Genomic DNA, 19,990 nt, shown 5'->3' on the forward strand with positions numbered 1-19,990 from the left:
ACTGATTCAGTAATGGCCTTATCCTTGTCGGATAGAAGGTAATGCAATAGCCACTCAATAGGTCTAGCCGGGAAAGTTTTAGTAATTGGGAGGATCAGTTTGATACGAGCATCCTTGTATAACTCACAGACAAATAAAATGTGATCGATGCTTTCAGTCTCCCCCGGCTTACAGAAACAGAAACGCCTTTCCTGGGGAATTCCCTGGAAACGGCCAACAAGAATTGCAGATTGGAGGCAGTTAAATCTGGCTCTGGTGAACAAGAATCTATATTGCGATAGAGTCAATTTTTCAAGGTAGGCCGCAGGATTTGGGAAGAGGAAACTCAGACCAAAATAAAGCGGTGAACATGATGTTCGTGCACCGGACATTGAGTACTGCAGGTCTATGTCCCTAATCCGCTGGCCAATGATGTGATTTGCTACCTTCCAGTCCCAAGTAGTCAGAAGATCCAATGAGAGGCCAAGATGCTTTATCTTCTCATTGAAAATTTTGGACCAGGAACTTATAAAGGAATCTCTCCATATAAGATGTAAATACCCTAGAGGGGGTCCTGCATAGGCCACTTTAGTCCAAAATCTAAAGGCCAGGAGCCAGGCTGAACACTCAATTGATGTAAAACCCGCTTCGAGTCGGAGTCCCGCAGCAGATGCACAGCGTGGCAGCCCAAATATGGAGCGCAAAAAGCGCGAAAGTACTGCCTCAACTTTAGCGCTGAAACTCAATACCCATATAGGGATGCCGTATAAAAGCTGCGGGAGGATTTTTACTTTAAATATTTGAAGGGCAGCCGGAATGTATTGGCCACCCCTGGTGTAATAGAAGCAGGTGGTAGCTTTAGAGATGTTATTGGCAGATGAGAGTGCAGCCTGTATATGAGCAGACCAGGAAAGTGAAGAAGAGAATATAATTCCAAGATATCTATATTGCCTGACCTGCTCAATCTTCTGACCTTCTATACTCCATGGCTTTTTTGAAAATCTATGTGAGAATATCATGATTTTTGATTTAGCATAATTGATGGTAAGTAGGGTTTTTTTACAATATAATGTAAAAACACGTAAGAGACGTTGAAGGCCAACTTTCGAATAAGATAATAGGACCGCGTCATCTGCATAAAGCAGTATGGGGCATCTCACCTCTGCCAATTTCGGGGAATGGAGATTATCTGCAAGGCAGTAGCTGCTCAGGTCGTTGAGAAAAAGATTAAAAAGGGTGGGAGCCAGGACGCAACCTTGGCGCACCCCTACATTGACAGGAATAGATTAAGTAAGACCATCATGTGCCCCACATCGGACACGGATCGAGGCAATTTATCAGATATAAAAGTCGCTTATCTATTGAGGTCTGTGACAGTTTGGCCCATAATAGATCTCTAGGGACCAAGTCGAAAGCCGTCTTGAGGTCCATAAAAGCGGCGGAAAGGCCCTTGTTAGAGCCACTCATGTATTTCTCCGCCAGATGTCATAAAACTAGGCAATGGTCAATGGTAGATCTACTCTTTCGAAAACCTGCCTGCTCCCACCCCAGGATGTCTTCCTCCTCAATCCAGGCTTGTAATTTGATATTTAAATCACTAGCATAGATCTTACTCACAACTGAGAGGAGGCTAATAGGCCTGTAGTTGGTGGGATCACCTCTATCTCCTTTCTTAAATCCCGGAATAACCACCGCCTCGAGCTAAACTGAAGGGAGCTTGCCAGTAAGATTAATTTTGGTAAATAGATTAGCAAGCAATGGGGCCCACCATTCAGTGTTTGACTTTAACAATTCAGGCAGTATAGTATCTATCCCTGGCGCCTTACCAGGTTTTAAATTGGAGATCAGGGTAGCTACTTCCTTCTGCTCTATAGGGGGCCAGGCTGGTAATGAATTGGGCTCTACCAAAGTAGAAGCCCTGAAGGGATTATCCCCAAGATTCGCAAACAATACTGTAAAGTGGTGCTCCCACATGGCAGGAGAGATGGCACACTGCAAGGAGGAGGAAGAACCCAAGGCGTCGGTGACTAGTGGCCAGAATAGCTTTGAGTTATTTAAGGAGGCATTAATTAAAGTCTTCCATCCTTCTTGAATAGCTTGTCTCTTTTTATAGACAATTAGCTGTTTGTATTTCTTTTTGACTGAATAATATTCAGGTGGAAGAAGGCTTGCTTTACCATTCCTGTAATTAATATTGAGACTTCTCAACTTTTGCCTGACCTCCCAGCATTCCTTGTCAAACCAACTGGAAGGGGACTGTTTAGTTGGGCGGCAGGAGTGACGTGACATAGTAGTTTTAACAACATTTTCCAAAGCTGAAGTCAGAGTAGAGTAATCAAGTAAAGCAACAGATATTTCATTAGCATTTGCTATACGGAATCTTAGGTTTAAACCCTGGGAAGAGTCTAAGAAACTGGTCATCTTTAAAGAGATCCGTTGGTTCCAATGGAGTCTTTTATAGCGAAGATCGGGTGTAGTATCTTCGCGGAAAGGAATAGTAGCCAGATGTCCCCCTCCTATTGCTGTCAAAGTACAGATCAAAGGGAGATGGTCACTTTCCAGCCTGTCATCTACTAGAAAGTTGGCGATCTGATTGAGCAAAGGGGGGGGAAGTCAACACATAATCCACTACACTACTTCCACGTCCCGAAATGTAAGTATACTCTGCTAAGGCATCTGCCTTCATGTGTCCATTTATAATTGTCAAATTCAAGCGGTCCGCCAGTTGGATCAAGCGTATTCCCGCATAGTTTACCTTCTGGTCTTTTGAGCGTTGACCATACTCTGGGATAACATTTTCAACCTCCATCGCCCCCCATAATGGAGATTCAGCCAGGGCATCGTTATTTGGACCAATCCTAGCGTTCAGGTCTCCCATTACTATTAATTGCACCTTGGGATATTGCATTTTCTACTACCCCCAATACACAGCATTTGTTGCTTTCCAGGGTCAATCCTGAAACGTAACAGCAACAGAGCTTGACCAGTGATGGGCAAGCTGGTAGAAAATGTTAAACAGACCAAAGTGGGTGTCTAGGCAGTAGAAGATTTTAAGTCCAAAGCAGACAAAAATTAAAGCATGAAACCTCTTGTCTCTAGGAGAGTGGAGTCAAAGAGAGTGAATGAAATTCAGTGTTAATAACCAGTGTAATACCCAACCCTCCACATGATTGAAGCTTTCCACAGTCTGCATCATAGCACTCAATCATTGCAGATGTCACCTCACTACACTGGATGAGTCAAGGACATTTTAGTCTGTACGTCTAGTGTCCAAATATAAATGTATAGTCAGCCATAGTTTTTGATTACCTACTTCATTTCTAGAACTTCTGACAAGCCAAATTTAAGAGTGCAGAATTAGAAGCGATAGTCATCAGTGGTGAACACTCATCCATCAAAGAGCAGATGGGAAATCACTGCAAGCTGTTCCTTAGAAGTAGGAAATAAGCTTTGCTCGGTGATCAGGTAAGTGATAGAAGAAGGGCAATCCAAAGGCTCAAGGCCCATGAAATATCTTGTGAATTCAAGCCATAGAACTAGACACCTGAGAGGGGACTCATTCACTTCTTGTTCACTGGCATTATGAAGCCTTTCCCTTCCATCTTTCACCCAGTCATTTGAGGGGAAATAAGCTATTCTTAGCCTAACAATCTATTTTTTTGACAAAACAATACAGTAGCTTCTGGCTGCTTTAGCTCACTGGAGCCAGGTTTTGCAAGGATTTGGACCCCATTTCCTTTATTGCTTTTGGGCAGGGATGGGAAACATGTGGCCCTCCAGATGTTGTTGGACTCCAACTCCCATCATCCCTGACCTCTGGCTAATGCTAATGGGAGTCAGAGTCCAGAAACATCTGGAGGGTCACACATTCCCCATCCGTGCTTTTGGGGAAACAGTTAAGATGTCTTTAGTGGGAGGAGCAGGAGGTTGTATCATCCTAACCCTCCAGAAGTTGTTAACTACAATGTGCAGTGCCTTTAACTGGGACCCTACCTCTATCTTGACTAGCTCCTTGCACCCCATTTATAATCAGTGCCCACAAGTCACAACTCTGCTTAGGTTCCTCTGATCCTAATTTTGCTCCTCCATACTATCTCTTGTAGAGTGGGCATCAGCTCCCAGATATGCAGCTAATTGCTTCTCCAGAGTTAGATTTCAGCTATCTTCACTATCAAAAACTTTACATTTTGTTCTTAAATATACTATTATACCAAATAATTTCACTAGATGCTATGAGATAATGTTCCCAAGGGTTTATTCATTTGAAAGACATGGGTCTTCGTTAGAGGATCTTCCCAGGGGGAAAAACATCCTTATTCCAAGGGCAGGCCTTATTATCAAAAAAATTAAGGGATGCAAGAAACTAGACACACCCTTTTAACAAGATAACATGTAGCCATATCATTGACTTGCGAATTATCTTGCTTCCAGAGCTAGAGAAGACCAGAAATGAGGTCTGGGCATGGAAAACCTTTTACACTAGGAAAAAAAACTAAATTAAGACCCTTCAACTTCAAAGAGACAAACCTAATAAAATTAAGGACTCACAGACAGGGAGTCTGTTTGCAAAATGTTTTTCATCGTGTGACTAGAAGACATTGATTGCAGATCATTTCTAAAAGCCAGAGTGTACATAGGAGTTTATTTCACATGAAACCTAGATCTGCTTAAACAAACAGAGTAAGAAGTAGTTCCACAATGCATAATTTAATTTTAACCTGTATTAGAATACATATGAGCAGCAAGTCAAGTTACAAGAGGCAGCTGGAAGATTATGAAGCTAGCTACCTAACCCAAGTCTTAAAATAGTCTATACTTTCATTCTCAGCTCAGACCAGGAAGCTCTTAAGTCAAGCACATATAAACACATACAACACTGTCTTACACAGAGTCAGACCTATGGGCCATCTAGGCTAGCGCAGCCTACTTTAATTTGCAATGACTCTCCAGGATCTCAGAAGTTTCTTTCCTGCTACCAGAGATTCTGGGACTACAGAATTTAGGACTTCCTGCATGCAGAGCATGTACCCACCGAGGCTGCAGCCTTCCAGGCCAAAAGGTTATCTCCTATACTGAGCAGAGTTGTGATCAAGCTCAGCACAAGCTGTTAGCCAAACTTCAGAGGCGAGTTTGCAGATGCATAGCTGGATTTACAGTCAAGTGTAAATTGACTCAATTGACAAGCATCATGTTTGAAGTTACAGTTGCAGAGGGTTTCATTCAAAAAGGCGCCAACCTGAATATTTATCACAATTGAGATTTAGTGCACTACCAAACCTAGAGCCAGATGATATACAGAGCTTGCCTTGTCACTAATATGCACATTTTCCTAGCCGACTGCTCTAGCAAGCGGGGGTGGTTGTGGAGGAGAGACAGAAAAAACACACAGATCCTCTAAGCAATAACCACGTTTTCCACTCTATAGGAAGCCCATATCCTTCATTTCCTTGATGTGGTGAGTAATATCACCACCACACCCTCCCAAGGCCAATACATGCAGCATAAAAAGAGGAATTACACACCTGGCCATGGTGCAAGAGAGGAAATGACCCTGGGTGGATTAAATTATGTGGCTGCTTCTCACTGCACAAGTTTTTGTGCATGTCAAAGCTGCTGCATTGGCCTCTCACCACATATGAGCACATTTAACAGATTTCCTATAAGGCTGTCTCACAATGAAAGACCTTTGATGCCCTCCTGTTAAGATAGCCAATAGCCAAACGGTCATTAACAGAGTACTGGGGTGTTTTTTTTTTGAGGGGGGGAAGAGGGAAAAAATACTAGAGCTTAATTGTTAAAGTTCCACAATGGGCTCTAAAGAGACACAAACACTGGAATGTTTCCAAGGAGAACCTTCAGGCTTCTGTGAAAATCAGCAAGATCAAGCGAACAAGTTTTAAAAGCTATAAAAAGGCACTTTGTAGGGAAAAGAGTTGTAAACTGGTTTGATATTTGTATACCGCACATTCATAAAAAATATTTTTATAAACTAAGCTCCAGGAAACAGATATCTCCCATAGCACCTGGTCAAGCATCCTCACTTAAGCATGAAGATCCAAGTCCTGGAAATAGGACCTATGCCAGGATACATACCACTATTTTCTTGTAGAGCACCATAACATTATCATCATCAAATGGTAGAAATCCACAGAGGAGAGCATACAAGAGAACTCCCATGCTCCAAATATCAGCCTGGAATGATAAGCAGATAAAATGATTAAAACCACAGGTCTAGTCATTTCACACACAAACCTTCCACTCAGCCCTAGTATATGTTAACATATAAAAAGTCACTTTCATCCATGCACAGAAGATACTGACTACCATCTTTTAATGTTTAGCCCTTAGGGATCCACATTACTGCTTGCCACATGCAGCATGAAGGTTGTGCTGCCACACACTGGTGAGCACCATGAGCCCCAGTCTTTCTGCCAACCACGTTGCTGGAGTGGTAATCACCCCTGCAACAGTGTGGAACCTCAGAAGCACTGCCCTACAAGAACAAACTCCAACTCCCGGCCTGTGGTGGTCTTTTTTTGGAAGGAAGGAAGAAGAGAAGCGCTGGTTTGTTTTAGCCCTGTGCCTCCAAAGTATTTCACCAACAAAACCCAGCCTTCCTCTCCATCTTTCAAATCCTCCAAAAGGAGAGCAAGACCACCTCCATCTTAGTTGCCTAGCTTCTTCCCACTTCCACATTGCAGAGATCACTGGGAGAAAAAAGGGGGTTAAAAGATGCTTGACAGTGCCCGGGCACCTGCAACAAAGTGAGCAGAACTGATTATGTTGGCCCTTCAAGCCAGCATGGTGTAGCGGTCAGAGTGTCAAGGGTAGAACTGGGGTTCAGCTAGGCTCAAATCCCCACTCAGCCACAAAATTCACTGGATAATGTTGGGCCAGAAATGTGATTGTGAGGATGAAGGGGTGAGGTGGGGAGTGAGAAGAGGGAGGATCTTATATGCCACCTTGAGCTCCTGGGAGGAAAGGGAGACTATAAGAATGTAATAAATAAGATAGGGTTCCTGTCTGAATTAAAGTTAAGTTGCTGGCCAGGGATCAAGGAAGTAAACACAATACATGCCCCTTCCATGTGGGCTTGTATATGAGAGCCTCATGAAGCAGCATGGGAAGCAGCCCCACACAAAACTAATCATGCTAAGGTAGGGGTAGCCATCTTTGTCTTCCAGATGTTGTTGGACTCCAACTCCCATCATGCCTGCCATTGGCCACGTTGGCTGGGGCTGATGGGAACTGAAATCCAGCAACATCTGGAGGACACCACATCAGCTACCCCTGCACTAAGGTAACAGAGGAACAGTGTCAGACTGCAGAACAACAAAAGAAACTAGGACCACAACTTTGCAGGATGCTGGAGATATATATATATATATATATATATATATATATATATATATATATATATATATATATATATACACCGTATATTCTGGCGTATAAGACGACTTTTTAACCCAGGAAAATCTTCTCAAAAGTCGGGGGCCGTCTTATACGCTGGGTGCTGAAAAAGAACGGGAAAATTAAGTCAAAAAATGACGGAGAAGAAGGGGCAATGGCGGCCGTATGCTGTTGAACTGGGGAGAAACTGCCCAGCACAGGCTTGCAGGAGCAGCCGCGGGGCCGATAGCCGCACTAGCGGCTCTGAAAAAGAAAAACCCCAGGAAGGGACGGCCAGGAGAATACTGTGAAGTGTAAGGCAGCAGGGACAAGCAGCCGACGGCGCCAACTGCAGAGCTCTCCACGGCGGAATTTAAAGCAGCGGAGTGCGGCTAAGGAAAAAGAATCTCCCTGAGAGAGCCGCAGGCTCCCGTGGAGCGCAGCAATACCCGGGCAAGCTAAAAAGAGGTGGCGGGGAAAGGCAGGGAGCCGCAGCCGCAAGCTCCCGCCTGAGAGAGAACCGCAGCCATGGTCTCTCCAACGATGCCACAGAACGCAGCTCGAGGCAGCCCAGCCCAGAAAAGCCGCTACGAGAAAGTCACAGCCGCAAGCTCGCAAGGGCTGTGACAGAACTCAGGGGGAAAAGCTCAGAAACGGCCAAAGCCGTAGAGACCTGCAGCCGCGGTCGCTCTAGGGGCCGTCAGACAATCAACAGGGAAAATAAACTGCCCGGGTAAATGAAATAAGCTGAAATAAGCAGTGAAAAGCAAGACAGGGGAAGGGAAGGACTAGGGAGACACACAAGAAACACTACCTCCGCACCCTGTCAAACAAACACACAAACAAATACTTAGCTAAATGCTACGCTATAGGATCTCAATCTTGTTTGTAGGAAGGCAAGAATGAACTGGGACTTCCGGGAAGGGTGACTTAGCCTGTGCCTGCTTTTGAGACGGGCTCCTGCCTCAAAAGAAGCTTATTCAGATATATCAGTCAGATTTTTTTTTTTTTTGACTGATTAAACTTCTCCCGGGTAGGGAGAAACGAAGAGATTAACCTCAAAGCCTATTTTTGTTGGGACGACCAGATCTCATTAATTTATGGGACGAGGTCCAGCCGACGAAGGTGGGACGGATTTTCAACAACAAGCTCTATCTGATAAAGCGAACGTTCATCTTATCTTCTAAGAGAGAACGCACTAACAGGCAAGCACCCTTCTTTCTATATTTTTCTTTTACTTGACTTAAATTGTTGCTGTTTAAAAGAGATTTGCCAGATTGATCGGTTTTTGACATCTCACTGGGGAGCCATAACTTCTCTCTGCTACTCACTAATTAATAGCTTATCTCTGTTTTTGTTGCAAAAAGCTGTCCTGGATTTGCATTCTAAAGATATACACAGAAGAGGGATTTCTATTCCAGATTTTTATTTTGAAGAATATTATATTGTCTGAGACTACTCTCTTTTTGGTCTATTTTATTTTGACGAATCTGTTTCCTGACGACCGCCATTAATTGTTTCGATCCTGGGAACTGCATTTTGTTTACTTAAGCATGGAGAGATAAGGCTGTCTGCTCTGTTTATACTGTGATGTCACCAAGTTTGGAGTATTAACCCAATTGTTGCTGAAATAAGAAGTGGTTTTCCTATATTTTTCTTTTAAAATGGCAATTAAGAAAGTGGCTGAGAATCTGGAAATAACTATGTTTCAGAAAATAATGGATGAGATTGAGATAACGAAACAAAACCTGCGACAGGGTTGTAAGGAGCTGAAAATTGAATTGAGTAAAATGAAGCAGGAGATTAAAGATATAGGGGTCCCTGTGAGAGAGGTGACCCTGGAGATTGGAACAAACGTGGAACAGGAAAAAGATTTGGAGTCTATGGACTTTAGAAACAAAATCTATTGTTTGGAGACACAGGAGATTAAAGACATAGGGGTCCTTGTGAGAGAGGAGACCCTGGAGACTGGAACAGGGGTCCCTGTGAGAGAGGAGACCCTGGAGACTGGAACAGGGGTCCCTGTGAGAGAGGAGATCCCGGAGATTGGAACAAACGTGGAACAGGAACAAGATTTGGAGTCTATGGACTTTAGAAATAAAATCTATTGTTTGGAACTCAATGTTATCTCTGAAGAAATTAATGAAGATTCTAGAGATAAAGTTATCAATGGCATGGATAATCTTCTGGACTGGAATGATGTGATGGAGCCCAATATAGAGAAAATCTATGGAATTAACTGCAGCCATGTGACAATGGAAAAACTTTCAAGAGATGACCCAGTGTATTTTGAAAAAAAGAACAGATATGATTTTACAGCAGTATTTCAGCAACCTATTCAGAATGGATGGCAAGAAAATATTTGGGATAGAGGTAATTCCCATCAGACTCTTACTATATGACTATGGCTTTGACAGCAAGATTATTATGGAATACTGATAATGGAAGATTGGATACTGAAATTACTGGACTTAACAAGACTACTGAAGATGGAAGATGGAAAATGGAACTAATAGGGATAATAGAACAATGGCTACTGAAATTACTGAACCTAACAGATTCTGATGTGATGGATTAATTGAAATGTTTATTTTGACTATGGTTATGACAATAAGATTATCATAATTAGTAATGAGATGGATTAATCGATATGCTTATCTGGAAAAAAAAATTGATAGATATATTTCTTAAAGAATTGAAACCTCTCTGACTTTTTGTGGAAAGAATAAAGTAATGTTTATGAGATTTGATGATTAAGTAAGATAACTACTGGAGGAAAGTGATTTTATAATATGACTTAAGAGACAGGATTGTTATATATTATAGACTTATAACTGATTTGATCTTTGACAAATGGGAAGTCAATATTTTACTCTTTATTTTTTATTTTTGTTTTTTTTTTCTTTTTTTCTTTTTGTTTAACTATTTTTGATTTTGTTTTTTGTCTTTGAATGTTTTATGATTTCGTCTTGTATGTTTTATGAAAATCTGAATAAAAATTATTGAAAAAAAAAAAGGAAGGCAAGAATGAACTGGAGAGTGGGAGGGGCCTGACGCCCCTAGTCTTGACTTCAAAGACATTCTTGCCTTCGCACGATAGGCTTTGTATACAACAACCAGCCAATCGCCGGTAAGGTACATCGCTTGCATGTCATAAACAGGGGTAGTCTTATACGGAGAGTATATCCCAAACTCTATATTTTAACTGGAAAAGTTGGGGGTCGTCTTATATGCCCAGTCGTCTTATACGCCGGAATATACGGTATGTTCCACATATGCTGTTGTTACATATGCCCCATTAGAATTTTTCTATAGCTGTTGAAAGCGAACAGACTTTGTTAAATATACATGGTGGCCATTTTGTGAGAAAAATGTATATGCAAGAGTCAGTTGGGAAATATTAAGGAATACGCTACAGTACCTCTGAGCCAATGTAAGCTTTGCCCTGAATCAGCTCCGGCGCTGCATAGGCTGGACTTCCACAACAAGTGCTTAGATGGTAATCCAGACCACCCTACAGCAAGGACAGAGTAAGCTACATCTGCAACAGGATACATTTTGCACTTCACCTAGATACACATACAACTCACAGTGGGCATTGTCAGCTCAAAATGCCCAAGGAACTAAAAGCAGAGGACTGCTTCCTCAGTGAACAATGATTTAATTTATCACATTCTTGTCTTTCATCCTTCAGCCATTCTAGCCCTCACATACCTTAAGGCTCGCTTGTTAGCTGCACCCAAAAAATGACAGCACCCTGTTGCCCTTTGGCCTGTCACAGTGCTCTAACCTTCTTAAATTCAGTTCTAACATATATAGGACTACCTCACACAAAGATAAAAAGGCAAAAAGCTGTCCACGAGCTCTGGGAAAACTCTGATCAGGATCCTCGATTTCCAATCCTTTACAAACAGAAGTCCAACAATCTGTTGAAACCAACAGCCTAAAATTCTGCACTGGTTTTGTCTTGCTTCAGTATTGTACTGGGAAGAGCTACAATGGAGTAAAGAGGAAAAACCCAGCTTGGGGGAAAAAGAGGCATGCAATCCAAACACAAACCATATCACATTACACCATTCAGTACGAACAAAGTGAATGGCTGGGCTTCAACATGCCCATTGCTGAACGGGGCTATTTAAATTCAGCTTTAGTCAGAATGCATCTATCAATCAGAGGAGAAAGACAGGAAACTGGAGGCATGGTTTGCTTTGGAGGTGAAACAGCAATCATCTCACCTGGATCATGGCAATTGCATTTGGTACTTACTACTGCCAAAGGCAAAAATGACAGTTCATTGCTTTGAACAAACTTACCAATGGTTTTGCACAGAGACCAAAGTCTATCAGCTTCAGGTTATGCTCAGCATCAATTAGCAAGTTCTCCTGACAAGAGAGATTGCATGTTAGAGCAAGTGAATTTACACAGTAACCCTGTGCTGGAAATGCAGCTATTTCTGAAGAGGAGGAAGCCAATCAGTCAAATACCCAACCCCAAACACACATGTACAGATTACCACAGAAGAAGGGGACAACAGATGGACCCTTAGTAGATCAAGCTGAAGAAAAGAACTGGAGGAAAATCAAAAGATATTAAGCTATCGGCAAACTCTGACACCAGGCGGGCGCAGATGCAGATGATGATCAGATGCTCAGAAAACTAAGCTATTCACAATGCAGCTTCTACAAAGGATGAAAAAGTTGTCAGTTTGGCTGGTGAGGGAGAACACTAGGGATACTGGTTTAGTTTAGTTGAAGGAGGGTGGCCGAAGGAAGCGAGACAAAGTAGATAGCGCACTGCTGGAAGGAAACAAGAGGGTAGGCAAAGCTTGAAGGACCAAGGATTGTTGGCTAGGGAGCATCAACTTGCCAGGCACAGAGCCTAGACTTTAACATGGTTGTGGCTTCTATTGTCACCGCAGCACCGTGATCTGCCAATGGTAACGCTGCAACAAGAACCAAAGAGCAGCGGATACCAGGGCAGCAAGGGCAAATGTCACACACTGATTTGGACCAGCAAGTTGCTTCTTTAGCTGCAGGCTTCTGGTCCAAAATGAAAGTAGCAGCCAACACTGTAAACCATTTGGGGTCTGGTATATAGCTGATTATTCCCATGGAAACTCTGCTACAACCTTCCACACTTACCGGTTTAAGATCCCTGTGAGCGTACCCCTGACTGTGTACGTATGCAATTGCAGCTACAATTTGGCGAAAAAATATACGTGCTTCCTCTTCAGCTAAGCGATCCTTGGCAATTATATAGTCAAACAGCTCTCCTCCAGGGCAGTACTGCAGTGAAAAAAAAAAGAGAGAAGGCAATCGTGTTTCAGAGGTAACGGCTAATTTAGAAGCCAACAAAACAGCATCTAGAAATCTGGAAGCTCTCATGCATGCCAGATCAAGGGTTTGTTTAAGGAATTGGAAGTTTCCAGCTCTCTGGTAACCAGAGGCACCTTGGGTGGAACATTTAATACATAGGAAGGCCAACATCTGTACCTCCAGGCAGCACCTTTAATCTTGAGACCCTAGCAGAATGCAACCCACCAAGAGATGAGCAGGTTCTCTAATAAGAAAAGCAGCAAGTAGCAAGGGCTTCACAGGCAGGGAAACCATCAGTGGCATGCATATATGTGCAACAGCAGGGCTGTGGAGTTGGTACACCAAACCTTCAACTCCGACTCAGACTCCTCTATTTTTCTACTGTCCCGACGCCACCCCAAATTGCTCCCGACGCCGACGCCACCCCAAATTGCTCCCGACGCCGACGCCACCCCAAATTGCTCCCGACGCCGACGCCACCCCAAATTGCTCCCGACGCCGACGCCACCCCAAATTGCTCCCGACGCCGACGCCACCCCAAATTGCTCCCGACGCCGACGCCACCCCAAATTGCTCCCGACGCCGACGCCACCCCAAATTGCTCCCGACGCCACCCCAAATTGCTCCCGACGCCACCCCAAATTGCTCCCGACGCCACCCCAAATTGCTCCCGACGCCACCCCAAATTGCTCCCGACGCCACCCCAAATTGCTCCCGACGCCACCCCAAATTGCTCCCGACGCCACCCCAAATTGCTCCCGACGCCACCCCAAATTGCTCCCGACGCCACCCCAAATTGCTCCCGACGCCACCCCAAATTGCTCCCGACGCCACCCCAAATTGCTCCCGACGCCACCCCAAATTGCTCCCGACGCCACCCCAAATTGCTCCCGACGCCACCCCAAATTGCTCCCGACGCCACCCCAAATTGCTCCCGACGCCACCCCAAATTGCTCCCGACGCCACCCCAAATTGCTCCCGACGCCACCCCAAATTGCTCCCGACGCCACCCCAAATTGCTCCCGACGCCACCCCAAATTGCTCCCGACGCCACCCCAAATTGCTCCCGACGCCACCCCAAATTGCTCCCGACGCCACCCCAAATTGCTCCCGACGCCACCCCAAATTGCTCCCGACGCCACCCCAAATTGCTCCCGACGCCACCCCAAATTGCTCCCGACGCCACCCCAAATTGCTCCCGACGCCACCCCAAATTGCTCCCGACGCCACCCCAAATTGCTCCCGACGCCACCCCAAATTGCTCCCGACGCCACCCCAAATTGCTCCCGACGCCACCCCAAATTGCTCCCGACGCCACCCCAAATTGCTCCCGACGCCACCCCAAATTGCTCCCGACGCCACCCCAAATTGCTCCCGACGCCACCCCAAATTGCTCCCGACGCCACCCCAAATTGCTCCCGACGCCACCCCAAATTGCTCCCGACGCCACCCCAAATTGCTCCCGACTCCACCCCAAATTGCTCCCGACTCCACCCCAAATTGCTCCCGACTCCACCCCAAATTGCTCCCGACTCCACCCCAAATTGCTCCCGACTCCACCCCAAATTGCTCCCGACTCCACCCCAAATTGCTCCCGACTCCGACTCCACCCCAAATTGCTCCCGACTCCGACTCCACCCCAAATTGCTCCCGACTCCGACTCCACCCCAAATTGCTCCCGACTCCGACTCCACCCCAAATTGCTCCCGACTCCGACTCCAGAGCGCTGTGCAACAGGCTTCTTGAAGATGCCTCAAGAAACAGATTGTAGGAAGTCAGGAGACCAGTGCCAACGCATACAATAGAAAAACATCTATATGAAAGATATATACAGGAAGATGTACGTCTCTTACAAATGGGATGTAGCAACCTTCGTTTCCACACCTTGATTAACATTTTTGAGGCCTTCCAGAGGCTCATAAAGCTGCTTTGGGAACATTATGTAGCCTGTGGGGATCCCAGTTAGTTACCCTAGGTTGAGACCCAAGGACAAATTGGTCTTCTGCACTTAGTTTTAGTAGCTCTCAAGAGCCCAGTTCCTGCTCCCCTTTCCTCTCTCCATTTAATTCCTTCCTGATGTTTCTGTCAGCTTTCCCCCCCACAACCAAATATGTTTTGTTCATAACTTAAAATATTGGTGTGGTACAGTCCAGTAAGCTAACAAATGCATGCTTCTGTACTCTGTAGAGTCCCACTCTGGATACCTTTAGTGCAAGAGTGGCATATAAATTAATCTACATTGAAGAACGTGGGTTTAGACAGAACATGATTGCTACTGCCCAGCTCTAGAATTCCATGACTGAAAAACTTTTCACATTAACATGGACAAGGTAAAAAACAACATTTTTTAAACTGTATTAAGATGCCAGAAGAGGGTTTTGCTTGGGGTTTACGTGCACAGAGTTTTGTACCAAATCTCAAGATGAGGTGATGAGACACTTTTGTTCCCATCCTGCAGAGTCTCGTGTTAGCAAAGTCACTTAAATAATGCAAATGGAATCCAGAGAGAAAAGTCTTGATAACACTTTACTTAGCGAACAGAACAAGACAGTGTATAATATGAGAAGCACAGAGGCCTTGTCTTTCTCAGGCCAGACCTTGTACACAGCAGGAACTTATAACTGAACATAAGAAGCAAATCTTTAAAAAATTCATTTCAAATCTTACCTCTAGAACCATAAATATCTTCTTTGGTGTCTCAATCACGTGATATAACCGACATATGTTCTGGTGGCTTAAGCTCTTCATAGCTTCAATTTCCGTTTTGATGCGAGGCAAGTCATCCTGGGAGAAATAAATTTTGCCCTGTTTCCAGTAATTGTATGCCATGTTAGCAACTCTTCTTCCCTCCCCATACTTTTATATCATGCTTATGAAATTGCTACAGTCAGGAACTGTCGTGTTCTTTAATCTCTATACAACACTTAGTGAATTTTATGTAACCCCTAAGTGAGAAATAAGTCATTTAATGTAGACTCCTTTATAGCAGACAATGTGCACCAAATAAGGATCCTCTGCCCCACACATCTGCAAGTCTGCCCATACATTTCTTCCTCCTAAACCAAACAACTGTTTGAAAGCCAAGAGGAGAAAGACAGTGGCCTAAGAAAGGTGACAAGAGAATTAGGAGTGGTATAATGGCTGATGTCATAAGTGTGCTGTTTTTCGTCTAGCTGCCTCAAGCTGAGCAACCATGATGGGCATCTCATCAACACAGCCATACTTGAGAGATACAGCTGGCTGTACTGAGGGGAAGAAGAAAAGGAAGCAGAAGCCTATGGTTAATTCTACAAGAGAGACAGAAGGAAAAAAGGTTGAGCAGAATAAGCAGAAAATAATGTAGCTAGCTGAACAGTAGACACCCAACTAACATGAATACTTAAAAACTAATAACTGAATGCCAATTTAAGGTCTCAGTTACTGAAGCATATTGCCCAGGTAGTGTTAATAGAGCCCAACGTTGTTCCAGAAGTCCCTGAAATTCCCATTCTTTTGTCACCAGACAGTTCCATGTTAACAAGTTGCACAAATGAAGTTCATCTTTCTTGGGTGGGAAACTCACTCACCCCAAGGGCCAGCTTGTCCATTATTTTTATCGCAACTTGTTCTCCGGTAAGCAGGTGACGAGCCAGTTTAACCTTCGCAAAGCCTCCTATAGCAAGAAAAAATAACCAGAACAGATTTAACGTTAGGGTTCAATTCCACCCTGGAGATCAGTACAAGGAGCCCAACTAGCTGGAAAGATCGCCAGTGTCCACCACATACACACACTTTACATTTACTAGGAGTCACAGGACAGGGTGCCCAGTAAAAGCGGGTCTACCAAGATGTTACTCACCCCAGCAGCTCTCTAACCTCATCTATCACCTGCTTAATAAGGAACTCTTCCCTACAGGTATTGCAAGCTTTCTATGCGCTTTCTGTAGAATTATATGATTTCTACATACCTGCATGGTACCATCTTCTTTTCCTTGAAATTCCTCCTCAAAACCTTTCTGAGAAACCTTTGGCTAATCCCCTTATTTTCAATTGTAACATCCAGCCTAATTACAGGATGTCTCTGGATTAGCATGTATTTATCTCTTACCAGTCTCTTTGCCCCTTCTGCTGCTTCAGACTATCAAAATTCAGCTCCTCAGGGCAGGCACCTGTCTTTTTTCTTTGGTTTACCTTGCAATGATACAGCTCTAAAGTAAGAATGCAGTCTCAAGTGCATTTACTACGATGCTCACCCCATCAAACAAAGTGGCTTGTGCAAAAATATGCTTAGATTCCACAGTAAATATGGAAGTAAAAGAATTATTGGAGACTACCTCCATTTAACAATTATCTATTTTTCATTTTATACATGTTGCATCTACTTTAGGGAACTCTGATCAAATCAAATCAAAACAAAATTTATTTGCGGTCAAAGACCCATTCAGGGAACTCTGATCAAAAAGCAGGTTATAAATCTAATAAGCAAACTTTTCATAGCTCTTTACTGAGATGTTTAGCAATCTGTTTGAAATTATTCTGGAGCATACCTGTACCAACAGTTTCGTGTATTTCATAATACTTAAGAAGCTCCTCATAATCATCCACAGCCATGTTGAGATGCAAGAGTTTCTCCTTTAGGTACCTGACAGAACACAAAAGTGATCACTGATGCCCAGAAAGTCATTACAAATGACTGACTATAACCACAGTAACATCATCATATATATTTATGTTTTTTAATTTTCAAAAAATTATAAACTACATCTTCATCCAAATTGATTTTAGATCTAATTCTGCAAGCAGTTTCCAATACTGAAAATGTTACTAACACATCAAGTTTTTTAAACAAGCAAGATACAAATACATTGTTCAATCTTTGTGAGAACTCAGAGGTAAAACCAGATGAATGCAGGTGGGGACAGAAAGACAGCCTCTGGATCTTCTTGGCTAGACTTGACCTTCCTATCAAAGCTGCAGCCCAGCTTACACTGCCCTGTCAAATCAAAGTCAGCACCACAGGCAATATTGCCTGCTAAAAAATGGGCAAGGCTAGATCATTAGCAGATGTCGTGTCTTCCAGATGTGGTCAGACTATTACTCCTATCATCCCCAGCTACTGGCTATGCTGGCTGAGGCTGATGAGAATTGTAGTCCAACAACATCTGTACTCCTTGTTGGACTACCTCTGCTAATTTTCCAATGAGATCAGAGCACATCCTGTGCACTACCATCATCAAGCCTCCCTCTCCCAACACACTAGAGAGCTTTTACTTCCATCTTATTCCGAGCATCCCAGAACATTGGCCAGATACCTTCATCTTTGAATTGATTTATACTCAGAATAGCTAAAGTAAGAATCAACTGCACTTTTGAGACATAGTTTACATATCTACAAACTTGAATAAGGAGCATAAAAAGAAGCATCTAACTGAAATTCTGAGTAGCCAATGTTATATATATATATATATCATATTTTACATCGGCTTTCTAGGAGAAACAGTCAGCTTTCATTTAAATAACAGGCATTTACAATCCCAAGGCAAGGAGCCATGCTATGAAGAACAGTACCAAGTCATGTACAGTAATCACTGTAACACAAAAATATGTAATTAAGCCAACATTATTTATTATTCCAGTTTTCTTCAGTTGGACATCTTGTTCATTCTGTAACTATGTGGTTCATCTGTTAACTTCAACAAATCATACTTAGAAAACCAGCCAAGTTATTTTAATAAAGTCTTTTAAATCACATTGCTTAAACACAATATTCAATTTCTAGGTGAGAAAGGTGTTTCAAGAGCTGGTCTGCATAGAAGCAAGTCACCTCATGCAATGTCCACTCCTTAACTCTAACGTAAGTGATGAATAGTCTTAATAGTAATCCTCCATATGTCACTTAAGAATCTGTCCAACTCTTCAGAGGAACTTTGCATTTGCATAAGACTGCAGGAGGGGGACAGACAAAGACTACCCTAGAACCTGCTGCACCTAGATTTTCACACTCACACAGGCAGTCTACCACCAGCTGTGTTGCATGAAGGATGCTGATGGATTATTCTATGCTAATATTGCTAGCTGCATTGCTGTTTTTGTTTAAAGTGTTTTTAGCACTTCTTATAATCAGTCTTGAAAGGTTTCATCACCTGAACAGCAAGACGTATACTTAAAAAATATTGAGGGAAGGCCACCATACATACTCAGATGCTTTTTATTCCCCACTAAGAAACCACAGGTTAGCCTCCTCTCCAAGAAAAAAGAGCAGTTTCTAGGAGAAAAGCATAGATATTTTCCACAGCCCGTTTTCTCCAGTGAGCTCAAGGCAGTATACACGGTTCTTCCCCTCCTAATTTAATCCTCACAACAACCCTATGAAGTAGGTTGGGCTGAGATGCAGTGGCTGGTCCAAGGCCCCCCACTGAGCTTCATGGCTGAGTGGGGATTCAAACCCTGGTCTCCCAGGTCCCAGTCCAACACCCTTATCACTCCACCACACTGGCTCTCTCAAACACCAACATGCCTTACCTTAAAAGTTAAGCCTCACTTAAAACGTCCATGCGTTAAAAATAATACATCCTAATAAATAATGGAGGACTACACACAAACCACAACTCCACACACACACCTGGGACTAAGTCCCAAAGAACTCAGTAAGACTTACTCCGGAGTAAACCGACCACAGGCTCTTGCTCTACTTAGCGAGAGCTAAAGAAACCTTCAAAGAATAAGGAACGCTCCAAAAGACAGAAAAAAAAAACCCGTACGCTATTACTTACCAGAGGGAGAGAAAAAGCTCAACAACCAGAATCACACCAAACTAGAGCATCCAGCTCTTGCCAGAAACAAAATCCTACCGACTGCCAAGATTTAAAATTCCCGGACGACCAACCCACTTCCTCTCCCCCTCCAAACAAACACCGTGTTCTCGGCGGAAAGGGCGGGACTAGCGAAAGGGCGCATGGGAGGAAGGGAAAAGAACAAACACACGCAAAAAACCACAAAGATCAGCGGTTGGACAGCCATGGTGGGTGTTGCGGGCAGGAGTCGCTTAGACGGGTCTCCGAGATTGCGGCACAGTGTGCGCGTTGTTAGCTTATTTGTGAAGCTAGTTTTGGCAACACATAGTAATGAAGGTGTGCTGAGTCCTTAAAACAGAGAAACATTTGTTAGCGAATTTCATTTTAAAAATAACGGAAGAAAGTTCCGGCCAAAGTTAATTGCTTTAAAGACTCTACTTCAATGCGATAGGTTAATAAACATGTTAAGTGCTTAATTTTACCTCGATTGTGCTTTTAACTATTTGCTTACTACTGGTACCTGTGAGTAAA

General features: G+C 43.5%; 1 protein-coding gene across 2 annotated transcripts in view; it reads right to left on the bottom strand.

The window, feature by feature from the left end:
• MELK (maternal embryonic leucine zipper kinase) overlaps positions 1-19,594 on the bottom strand; it is a 42,186-nt gene extending 22,592 nt beyond the window's left edge. The window contains exons 1-8 of one of the 2 annotated variants that reach the window (XM_061634677.1): positions 19,439-19,594; positions 17,213-17,307; positions 16,253-16,338; positions 15,354-15,470; positions 12,513-12,656; positions 11,685-11,753; positions 10,793-10,885; positions 6,073-6,171 (exon numbers count right to left, since the gene is read on the bottom strand). In XM_061634677.1, the coding sequence (XP_061490661.1) occupies positions 6,073-6,171; positions 10,793-10,885; positions 11,685-11,753; positions 12,513-12,656; positions 15,354-15,470; positions 16,253-16,338; positions 17,213-17,276 (672 nt within the window). In that variant the 5' untranslated portion in view covers positions 17,277-17,307; positions 19,439-19,594. The remainder of the gene's footprint in view (positions 1-6,072; positions 6,172-10,792; positions 10,886-11,684; positions 11,754-12,512; positions 12,657-15,353; positions 15,471-16,252; positions 16,339-17,212; positions 17,308-19,438) is intronic. The other variant, XM_061634685.1, reaches the window with a different exon arrangement.
• Between the last annotated feature and the right edge of the window lie 396 nt (positions 19,595-19,990).

Source organism: Rhineura floridana, chromosome 1, assembly GCF_030035675.1.
Source record: "Rhineura floridana isolate rRhiFlo1 chromosome 1, rRhiFlo1.hap2, whole genome shotgun sequence".
NCBI classification, from domain to species: domain Eukaryota; kingdom Metazoa; phylum Chordata; class Lepidosauria; order Squamata; family Rhineuridae; genus Rhineura; species Rhineura floridana.